This window comes from Carcharhinus amblyrhynchos, chromosome 18, assembly GCF_965287045.1.
Source record: "Carcharhinus amblyrhynchos chromosome 18, sCarAmb.v2.hapA, whole genome shotgun sequence".
Lineage (NCBI taxonomy): Eukaryota > Metazoa > Chordata > Chondrichthyes > Carcharhiniformes > Carcharhinidae > Carcharhinus > Carcharhinus amblyrhynchos.
In genome coordinates this window covers 50,236,629-50,248,669 of record NC_137341.1, presented here as the reverse complement: position 1 = coordinate 50,248,669, position 12,041 = coordinate 50,236,629, and the positions used below count along the sequence as shown (strand labels likewise).

The 12,041-nt window shown below is 43.9% G+C and overlaps 1 protein-coding gene across 5 annotated transcripts in view; it reads left to right on the top strand.

Annotated features, from left to right (window-relative positions):
- mrtfba (myocardin related transcription factor Ba) overlaps positions 1–11,765 on the top strand; it is a 290,456-nt gene extending 278,691 nt beyond the window's left edge. For 4 of the 5 annotated variants that reach the window (XM_080207002.1, XM_080206999.1, XM_080207001.1 and 1 more), the window contains 4 exons: positions 2,798–2,956; positions 4,960–5,100; positions 5,824–5,884; positions 8,555–11,765. In XM_080207002.1, coding sequence (XP_080063128.1) covers positions 2,798–2,956; positions 4,960–5,100; positions 5,824–5,884; positions 8,555–9,093 — 900 coding nt within the window. In that variant the 3' untranslated portion in view covers positions 9,094–11,765. The remainder of the gene's footprint in view (positions 1–2,797; positions 2,957–4,959; positions 5,101–5,823; positions 5,885–8,554) is intronic. The other variant, XM_080207003.1, reaches the window with a different exon arrangement.
- The last annotated feature ends 276 nt before the right edge of the window (positions 11,766–12,041 follow it).

Genomic DNA, 12,041 nt, shown 5'->3' with positions numbered 1-12,041 from the left:
CTTTCCCAACACCTGAGCTGTATTCCCTTCAAACACACTGACTGCCTATAGAAAAAAAATGAACTTTAAAACAGTCCCTTTAAATATAAAATATATCTATAGCACAGTATCATCTCAAATGCCACTTGGAAAATATGCTTCATTCTTCCGTCATGTCAAGATCTGCTAGGCAGCAGTTTATTTATATCAATGGTCATAACATACACACCAATCATCTACAAATTTGTAGGCCATTTCCCAACTCCTATTAGCCAGTCATTATGAAGATCACAAAGGCCACAACCCAAACACCAATCTCTGCAGGACAGCGTTGTAACCTGGATTCATGCAGATCCACGTTAATTAATAGCCGCTTCTTCCCGATACAAATGCAATTAATTTTTAATTGAGTCTCTCAAACTCTCATTAATTTCCAAGATTCTATCACTGGGCAAAAGCTTTCTGAAAATATATCAATGTTTATCAGGTTACCGTCATGCATCAAGTAATAATTTCTTTGATAAAGATTGAATAGATTGGTCAGACCTGTTCTTTCTTTTCCAGAAGCCATGTTAAATGAGTCTTCTATCTCTGACTCTATCCAGACTATTGTACATGTTGTGATCTCTTCTAGCATCTTACCTATGATAGAAGTCTAGAACACTCAAGAAGCTCTACACCATCCAGATCAAGCAGCCTACACAATTGCTACTCCACTCATGGACATTAAATCCCTCCACCATCAACACACAATGGTAGCAGTGTGAACCATTCGCAAGATGCACTGCAAGAACTCAACAAGGTTTCTTAGGCAGCACCTTCTAAACCCATGACCACTGCCATCTATAAGGACAAGAGCAGCAGAACACCACCACCTAGAGGTTCCCTTCCAAATCACTCACCATCCTGATTTGGAAACATATCACTGTTCCTTCACTGTCACTGGTTCAAAACCCTGGAATTCCCTCCCTAACAGCACTGTGGTTGCAGCTGCACTCAGTGAAGTGTGTGTGGGTCTGCATGTGAGTTGGTGGGTATGCATGAGTGGTTGTGAATGGGGGCTTTTTCTTAAATACATGGGTATTTCTGGGATTTTCTTTCAGCCTTGTGTCTTTAATCATTCTTAAGATGGGTGAATGTTGCTGTGTCGTTTGATGCTTTGTAATATGGCGCTAGACCCAATGTTTTAATGCAGTAGGCTAACAAGACTTTACTGAAAAATTATAATTTGAATCATAGAATCCCTGCAGTACAGAAGAGGCCATTTAACCCATCAAGTCTGCACTGACTCTGAGTATCTTAGTAAGAAGTCTGACAACACCAGGTTTCTTAATCAGTATCTTACTCAGGCCCTCTCCCCTGCCCTATCCTTGGAACCCCACACATTTCCCACGGCTAATCCCCCTAACTACACATCTAAGATGCAATTCAGCATGGCCAATCCACCTAACCTGCACATCTTTGGAGTGTGGGAGGAAATGGGAGCATCTGGAGGAAACCCACACAGACATGGGAAGAATGTGCATACTCCACACAGATAGTGACCCAAGCTGGGAATGAAGTCGGGTCCCTGGCCTTGTGTGGCAGCTGTGCTAACCATTGCATCACCGAGCTGTGCTTAATAACTGCATTACTTCAAGTTATTAAGATACAATTAAATATTTACATTATGGTATAAGATGATCCTCACTATTATAGATATAAGCAAAGGGCTCACACAGCACATGTCACATCTGTTATAACACCATCAGACAAGAGTCACTGGAACTGGGAACCTGACCTGTTTGGAAATTTGAAATTTTCTTCAAGATTGCATCCTCATCTACTTTCATTTGTACATTTTTCACAAGAACTGTATAGTGCATTGCTGACAACTAACCGTCGTTCTCTGAAGTGAAGACCTAACATAAAGCAATCATTTTAGACTGCAGCTATATTCTGGGAATTAATTCAATACTGTTCTGAGGAACTCTTCAGGAATCCTACACAATCGTTAAATGACGTCCAATGAGCCAGGAGCTTTCATCCTTGATATTTTTATATCTTGTATTTTCTTTTTACTTTCAGTACTCTTTCCTGTCCCCATAGGCTATGCAGGCAACGTGCTCCAGAACCTCTGGTTTGTCTTTGGCCCTTGCATTGGTTGTTAGAACTTGTGCAGGGCCATCTTGAATTTCTCCTTTGCTGTCGTGTGTAGACTGCTTGAGATGTGTCCCTACAATGGCATAGTTTGTCTGCTGCCTCACAGTGCCAGGGACCCGGGTTCAATTCCCAGCTTAATCACTGTTGTGCAGAGTCTGCACATTCTCACCGTGTCTATGTGGGTTTGCTCCGGGTGCTCCGATTTCCTCCCACAGTCCGAAAGATGTACTGATTAGGTGCATTGGCCGTGTTAAGTTCTCCCTCAGTGTACTCAAACAGGTACCAGTGTGGCGACTAGGGGATTTTCACAGTAACTTCATTGCAGTGTTAATGTAAGCCTTCTTGTGACAATAATAAACCAAATGTCAGCCAATTAAGGTGATAAATTCCCAAAACGGGGTATAGTACATATCCTGGAATATTTCTCCCTTTTAATTAACTAAAAATGATTTATTGGTCATTACTTAATAATAAAATGTTAGATCCATAAGCTGCATTGTGAAGGGTATCGTTTTATGATTTACTGAACTTTGCCATCTCAGGTTGTGAACTAATATTCCAGATTTATTGGAAGAAAGTAATATTTATTCTGTTTTACATTTTGATCCTAGGGGATTAATATGTTGTTCTGTGACTATACAAAAAAAAAGCTTTATGGAGACTTGTCAATCCACAGGTTTTTACATCCACATCAACGACCAATGCATTTCCAAACCACATTCAAACAGCAGCAACAGTGCCGCAGTGTTTCCTAAACACTTCAACAGCTAATGTACATCACCCAAGGATAAGCAGTGTCAATACTCTACTCAATGGACCCAACTCTACTCGCAAGGTATTTATGATCTGAAATCCTGAGAGAAAGCAATGGCAGCAATCATTATTTTATTTGTTTTCGCTCCATTTTTAAACATTTTATCAGAGGCCCCCGTTGGAGAGGTGAATTTGTTGTTTGGGGCTTTGTGCTTTACATCGAGACAAGATAATCCTCCACTTTTACAAGAAGTGTTTAAGAAGTGGAGGATTATCTTCCCTCTCTCAGCCACTAACACAACCGATGGAAACTTCTTCCTGTCACTTTCCTCCCTTTAGGAGCAGCAGCCTTAACTTCTGATCAGTTTGAAAGTCTTAATTCTATCAGCTTTTCTTCATAGTTTGCTGTTCCTTAGCAGTATTGGGGCAGCACAGTGGTTAGCACTGCTGCCTCACAGCGCCAGGGACCCGGATTTAATTCCTGGCTTGGGTCACTCTTGCGGAGTCTGCACCTTCTCCCTGTGTCTGTGTGGGTTTCTCTGGGTGCTCCAGTCTCCTCCCACAGTCCAAAGATGTGTGGGTTCGGTTGATTGGCCATGCTGAATTGTCCCTTCGTGTCAGGGGGATTAGACGGGTAAATACGCACGGTTACAGGGATAGGGTGGGATTGTTGTTGGTACAGTGTTGATGGGCTGAATGCCCTCCTTCTGTACTGTAGGATTCTATGATATAAACGTGGATGTAGATGAGCTGGGTTAAATTGCTTCTTCCTGTGCTGTGGACTCACAATGTTATCCATGGTAGGGTGGGAGTGGGAGAAGCAGTCAGTGCCATGCAGTGTTGTATCATGTTGAGGCAGGATGGATTAGGTGGACCAAGTGATCTTTTCCCATCCTTCATTTAGCACGTTTATATGTTTTTTCATAGAAATCATACAGATTCCCTGCAGTGCCCATTGACTCTGCATTGACCACAATCCCACTCTTTCCCTGTAACCATGCGTATTTACCCGGCTAATCCCCGTAACCCCCCAACCTACACATCCTGGGGCACTAACAGGCAATTTAGCATGGCCAATGCCCCTAACCTATATTGTTTCACATTACTCTGAATACTGAATGCCGGTTTTATTGCCCAGATGTTAGAGGGTGGGAATTTTCTCCCATTCTGCAGTGTGTTGGGAGGTGGTCCGTCCCTCGCTGGCGTCGGGATCTTATGCTGTTGTCAATGGAATTTTCAGTTGAATGCACCCCTCTCTGCTGGGAAAACCGCAGTGGGGGTCCGCTGTCAGCGTGATCAGAGTGAACGGCAGCAAGATTTCAGCGCGTATTTTAAAATCTTCCAAGAATTAAGTAGCTGAGAGTTTAATTGTTACATATCATTAAACAGAAAATATATTTCACACACATGTAAATGGAGAGGATGTAGACTGTGTTGTTGCAATGAGTTTGATCTATCTTTCAAACATTAACACTATTTGATATACATTTTATATTTATATATACTTCAATTAAATGAGGTTATTCATGAAGACCCCACCTTCTCAACCTTGCCCCTCGCCCGAGGTGACCCTCAGATTAAATCTCCACCTGTCAGCTTTTGCCCTCAAAGAGCAGCCTATGTCATTGCGCCCTGCAGTGCAGAAGGAGGCTGTTTTGCCCTTCGAGTGTGTACCGACTACAATCCCACCCAGGTCCTATCCCCATAACCTCATGCATTTACCCTAGCTAGTCCCCCTGACACTAAGGGGCAATTTAGCGTGGCCCCGAGCATCTTTGGAGTGTGGGAGGAAACCAGAGCACCTGGAGGAAGATTTGGGGAGAACGTGCAGACTCTGCACAGACAGTAACCCAAGCCAGAATTAAAGCTGGTGTTGTGCCACTGTGCCGCTCCAGGTGCACTGATCACCTTAGGACAATAGCGACTTTACATTTACTTTACTTCAACTGTAAGGTTAATGATATAATTGTGTCTGAAATTTAGAACATCCTTTATCAGTGTATTTCAGTTAACTGAAGGCTATTTTAATAAAAAATTGTATTTCCATTCTTGGTGCAATGATAATTCTTCCCCGTGTCTTTGCAGTCCGGAGCTCCCACTTCACCTCAATCCCAGCAGCAGCTAGTGCTGCCGCACTCAGCATACAGTAACCCTGCTTCAAAGACAAAAGATCCCCCTCGATATGAAGAAGCTGTCAAGCAGTCTCGCAACTTAAAACACCAGGAGGTAAGGAGTTAAATCAAGTTGACACTGAGTCAATCTGTGACGTATTGGTGAAAATACTGTTAATGCAGTGATTGTGGGACACGAGAGGTAACTGAGCCAGTGATGTAAAGGGACAACTGAGTCACAGCTAATTAATGTAAGTGCTTCATACACTCTCCCTCCCTCCCGCATGTACTTGATTTAATTGTCATGGGAACAAGGCCACAATGTTGGAAAGGTGGCCAGTTCGAACCCCTGCCCCCCCAATCCCCCATATCAGCAGCACTCTGACCCAGACCTTCCCCACTCTCCCCACACCATCAGAACACAGACCTGGACCCCCCACCCCGCCAGCATCACGCCAACACAGATGTTCCCACCCCCCTCATCTCCAGCAACACGTTATCCAAAGGCAAATTTAGAAATCTTCTTGAGTGGAGAGCAAACGACGCTCGCGTTGAGCGTCTGGGTGGAGCAGAATGTGTGAATTATTTCAGAACTATTTGTACGTCGTGCTGAGGGAAGCTTAAATGGTTTTACCAGCTGTGGATCAGCTAAGAAGCCTTTCTCCCTCTGTATTCCATTACTAAACTCCAATGCTGTATCCCTGCTTTGTAATCATTGTACATCTGAAACTCCTTCGCACTGCTGAGTGAGCAATGATTTGAGGAACGCAGACTGTCAGTAGGTTGTATGTAGAACACCTTGCAATTTTTGTAACCCTAACGATGAATTTTTGTGTAGGTGTTCAGCGCACACAGTCAACAGATGGATGATCTTTTTGATATCCTAATTGAGAGCGGAGGTAAGGTAAATTTGTTATATTGACTCCGTCAGCTTTACTAGTTGACTTATGTGGTCAAATGCATGTTTGGTTCTGTCGAAGATGAAGAAGTGAGGTTGTTTGCCAGAATACGATGTTAATTGTTTGAACAGATATTTTACCGAATACTGACCTCATCCCCAAAACCCGAGCTGGAATTTGAGAGAATAGGTGATTAAGGTTTTCTATCTGAATCCCTTAAGTATCTGAAAGAACGGAAGCACAGGGCCACGGTATAGCTGTATCATGTGTATGGTTATCTGTAAGCACATAATATTGTTTATTAACCCTTTTGCTGTTCTGGGATAGAATGTTCCATCATTTATGCCATGGGAAATGTCACGCTTGGAAGGCTGTGGAGAGTCTACAGAAGGATCTAGATAGGCTGGGCGAATGGGCCAGGAACTGGCGAATGGAATTTAATGTTGGCAAGTGCGAGGTGGTCCACTTTGGTAGGAATAATGGTAGGAAGGATTATCACTTACGTGGCGAAAAACTGCAGCAGGCGACGGTGCAGAGGGACCTTGGGGTCCTTGTGCATGAGTCGCAAAAACCCAGCTTGCAGGTGCAGCAGGTGGTCAGGAAGGCTAATGGGATGCTGGCCTTCATAGCGAGGGGGATTGAGTATAAAAGTAGGGAGGTCTTGCTGCGGCTGTATAGGGCATTGGTGAGGCCGCAGCTGGAGTACTGTGTGCAGTTTTGGGCGCCGTACTTACGCAAGGATATTTTGGCTATTTCTTATGTTCTAACATCGTTCAGTGTGATTTGTGCCATTGTGTGTCTGCCAGATTCCACTGTGAATTTTAAATAGATAATATCCTTGTCATTTTTCTGTTGTCACCTTAAGAAAGTTTCACTAAGTTTGCCAATGACACAAAGATTGGCTGGGGGTTAACAGTGAAGTTGGGTGTCTTGGGTTACAGAAAGATATAGACGAGATGGTCAAATGGGCAGATAAGCGGCAGATGGAATATAACCCTGAAAAATGTGAGATGATGCACTTTGGAAGGAGTAATTTAATAAGGAAGTACACTATGAAAGGTCTGACACTGGGAAATTCTGAAGAACAAAGGGACCTTGGTGTGTTTGCCCATAGATCTCTGAAGGCGGAAAGGCAGGTTAATAGAGGCGTGAAAAAGGCATATGGCACACTCGCCTTTATCAATCAGGGTATAGAATATAAAAGCAGAGAGATCATGATGGGGTTGTATAGAACTACGGTGAGGTCACAGCTGGAGTACTGTGTGCAGTTCCAGTTGCCACGTTATAGGAAGGATGTGATCGCATTGGAAAGGCTGCAGAAAAGATTCACAGGATTCTGCCTGGGATGGAACATTTAAGTTATAAAGAGAGGTTGGATAGACTTAGGTTGTTTGCACTGGAACAAAGACTGAGGGGTGACCTGATTGAAGTGTTCAAGATTACAAGGGGCATGGACAGAGTGGATAGGGAGCAGCTGTTCCTCTTAGTTGAAGGCTCAGTTACGAGAGGACACAAGTTAAAAGTGAGGGGTGGGAGGTTTAGGGGAGAAATTTTTTTTACTTAGAAGGTGGTGACGACCTGGAATACGCTGCCTGGGTGGGTGCTGGAGGCGGGATGCCTCACATCCTTCAAAAAGTACCTGGACGAGTACTTGGCACATCATAACATTCAAGGCTATGGGCCGAGTGCTGGCAAGTGGGATTAAATGGGCAGGTCAGGGCCTTTCAGGCATTGGCGTGGATTCAGTGGGCCAAAGGGCCTCTTCTGCACTGTAGTATTCTGTGATTGTGAAATATAATTTGGTCTGAAGTACAGACTTAGGAAGGAACCACACAACATGATATGGGATTGTTCCCATTCCAGTTCTCTTCCCCGCACCTAGCGGTGCACCAAGCAGACCATTGTTTGTTTCCAAAGATAGTAATTCCCACAGGGGTTGGTTAGCTCAGTTGGATGGACAACTGGTTTGCGGTGCAAAGCAACGCCAGCAGTGTAGGTTAAATTCCCGTACCGGCTGAGGTTATTCATGAAGGCCCCGTCTTCTCAACCTGGATCCCCAGTTAAATAATCACCAGTCAGCTCTCCCTCTCAAAGGGGAGAGCAGCCTATGGTCATCTGGGACTGTGGCAACTTTACCTTTAATTCCTGGAACAGATCCCTAGCCTGTCGCCAGGTGCTTATAGCGTGAGGGGCGCCACTCCACATCAGGAGTCTCTCCCGCTCTTACCACCAGCCATTGGTGTATTTGGAAGGATTTTGCAGGTTGACACTCCACCTGTTTGGCTGCATTACGAACGCATCTTCCTCGGACATCAAGTCCCGGGATGTGACTCGAATCTGGAGCCTCCTGCTCAGAGGAAGGGACACTAACCCACTGCACCACGTAACCTCCTGTAGGGAATTCTAGTGTTTCTAAATAGTTACTTTTTAAAGAGTTTACTTCATTTTCTACAGTTTTATATCTTCCTATTTTGCTAAATTCAAACAATTGTGTGAATGGTGCTTAGGAAACTGATTACATGCACAAAGACTCCTTAAATATTGTGACGTATGTGAAACACTGGAATTTAGCTATTTCCTGATTGTTATTGACTAAAATTGTTACAGTACTTTTTTTTAAAAAGTGCAGACCTAATGACACTGACTTTACCGCCTTTTGTTGTGCAACAGAGATTTCACCCATTGTAAAGGAAGAATCATTGCCCGCTACCAAGATGAGAGCTGTTGTAGCCAACATCTCCTCCTTGCCCGTCAACACGGCACTGTCTCGTCCACCAGCGCGGGTTCAGATGGCACCTCCGCCGCTCTCCCTCGAATCAACTAACGATCTCACCATTGGTTCGGAAAATCAATTGGAGGCCTTTCTGGATGGTACGCTGTCATCTGGTGCCAATATTCCTCAAATGGCAGTCGGTCAAGAAGGTTCAGATACACTTCCTTTAATGGAGGCTCTTCAGAACGACCTACTGAGTACGCCCAGCATCCTGGACCAGCACCATTCTGCAATGGAGACCTGTGACATGCATTTTACCCCAGAAAGCTCTTGCCTGAACTTGGACCTTCCCGACACTAATTTGGACGGTATGGAGTGGCTGGACCTGACGATGCCTGTTTCCAGCTCAGGGCTCACTCCCATTCACAGTGCTGCTCCCAGTGTGTTTTCCACTGATTTCCTGGATAGTCACGATCTTCAGCTCCATTGGGAGTAATCCGACTTGGCTCAGTGGCACCTGAACAACATCAGTATGCTTTCTTAGTGTTGTGTGAATTGTCTAGTAATGATTAGTACTCTCATGTCGTAACAAAAGAAGCCAAGTTGAGATTCTCTGGTTCTCTCCACTTTATTGTCTCTAGATTGATGAGTGGGCAGTGACCAAAAAAAAAGAGCGGTCATTCAGGGCAAACTGACAATCCTGTGTATAGTCCGGCCATTTTAAGGCTCTGTACTGTAATGTAACATTTTATTCTGGTGTCAGTGGTAATTACTGTTCCGTTGAAGTGGAGATTGAAATTGTAAAGAATTTCTTCTTCATTCAGACAAACGTTCTTGGGGATGGCTGAGCCATGGTGCATGGTAGTAACGTTTATTACACTGGCTGGTTCAGTGAGTTTTTAATCAGTCTGAGTGAGGTATTCCAATCTTTTGAATGCGGAGATGTTTTTGAACTAGCTAATCTTTTCCTACTTTGTACATTTTGTTTTAATGTTCTTCTCAGTAATGTTTTCATCCGTTTTATTACACAAAGATTACCCAAGTCCGGGAGGGGGAGAAAAAAAATCATCCTGTTTGTAATGTCCATCGATACTGAGCCTGGAGACATTGGGTGTAATTCTTGGATCACTGTTAGTTCTGCAAAATCATGTGAGTACCATGTATCAACCAGAAACTTGTCTCTCTTACTTCAGACAATTATTTTTTCACTGGAATCTGTACATTTCAGTGCTAATTAATAATAACAAGCCCGGGGCACCTTTTCCTCTACCACTCCACCTGTTAATTTTCATATTTAATTGGCTTCTTCCATACAAAGGTGGACAAGGCTCTGCAACATTTAACCAAACTTCCAAAAGGGGAATGAACAGAGTGAATTATTCCAAAGCCAAACAGGTTTCTAAAGCCTCTGTTTATTTGTTAAATATGAATTGGATCTTATGGTCGACCAGGATTTGGCAATATTTACATTCATGACTTGCATATTTTCTTTTATAAAACTGAGTTCACAAATCATTTTTGGAGGCCATTCCAACCGAAGAACAGTTATGAGACGATGTGGCACAGTGGTTAGCGCTGCTGCTTCTCAGTGCCAGGAACTCAGGCAACATGGTGGCACAGTGGTTAGCACTGCTGCCTCACATTGCCAGGGACCCGGGCAGCACAGTGGTTAGCACTGCTGCCTCACACTACCAGGGACCTGGGGCAGCATGGTGACACAGTGGTTGGCATTGCTGCCTCTCAGCGCCAGGGACCCACGTTCAATTCTGACCTCGGGTCACTATCTGTGTGAAGTTTGCACATTCTCCCCATGTCTGCATGGGTTTCCTCCGGGTGTTCCGATTTCTCCCCACAGTCCAAAGATGTGCCGGTTAGGTTGATTAGCAGGGTAAATATGTGGAGTTACGGGAGTAGGGTCTGGGTGGTCGGTGCAGATTCAATGGGCCGAATGGCAGCCTCCTGCACTGTAGGGATTTTATTCTGTAAATACAGTAGTGCTGGTGTGATGGGTTCTTTAATAATTAGCAAGTGCCCGCATAATGTTTGGACTTGAAACTGTGAAGGAGTCATCTATTTGGAGAGCTTTAATCAGACATTGACATGTCTGAGATATTGGAATGCTTCATGTTCCCGACGTGTGATAGCTCCAACCCAACTGCTTCACGGCCCTGTGTGTTCTCTCGCTCTCCTGAGAAAAGGATTTGCCAAACACTTTGTGAATGAAACTAGTTTAGTGAAATGGTGCGATATAATGAAATGTCCTTACGGTGCAATTATCAGTTAAAGGGTGTAAGATGTAGAAAATGCAGATTTTTAATCTAATACAGACCTGTAATTTTTTTTAAATCAACGCAGAGTTGAGAGTTTTGAGGAGATGAAATTGTCTATTTTACAAGTGAATTAAATGTAGTGTGGCGAATGTAAATGTATAAATCAAAAATAAGTCATTGCCTTTACCAGTTCTGGAATCTATTCAGACACCTTCAGATGATTCAGCAGATAGCAGAACGAGCGGGTATTCGATGTCACTGTCCCTGGCTTGTCCTCCGTAATGCTTTATATTCAGATGGTTAATTTCAGACAATGCGGGAACGTTTAATCTTCCCAAATGTGGTGCAACCCACACTTTAAAAAGGCAAGTTTGGAGTTTGAATGTTTTTGCAGTTTAAAGTGACTTAGTTCTGGGGGGTGTGGGTGGGGAGGGAATTCCTATAATAAAGCTTTTATTCTTTCTGCAATGAAATGATCTTTTTGAGGGATTGTTGATTAGGCCAATTGTTTCACAAGTCTGCTTTTGTGCCTGTTTATCTGGGTCTGCAGAGAGGCAGGAGCAAAAGGACAGCCAAATATTTCACTGTCACAGAATGTCAAAGTTACACTAATTACATCATTTCTGAAAATTCAGTAATGTGATAAATGCCAGTATTTCAGAAATGAAACGCCACAACTAAACAGCACCAAAATATTACTGTAGTGAAGGAAAATCTCTTCACCTTCAGTGCCCAGCTTCCACTCACTCACTCTCTCTCTCACGCACACACTCGCGCACACACACGCACACACACACACACACTCACACTCGCGCGCACACACTCTCACACACACACTCACACACACACAAACAGACACTCACACACACACAAACAGACACTCACACACACAGACACACACAGACACACACAGACACACACACTCTCACACACTCTCACACACTCTCACACACTCTCACACACTCTCACACACTCTCACACACTCTCACACACTCTCACACACTCTCACACACTCTCACACACACACTCTCACACACTCTCACACACACACTCTCAGACACACAGACACTCTCAGACACACAGACACACACACACACACAGACACTCTCACGCTCACACACAGATACTCACACGCTCACAGACACACACACACTCACACATGCACACACACACA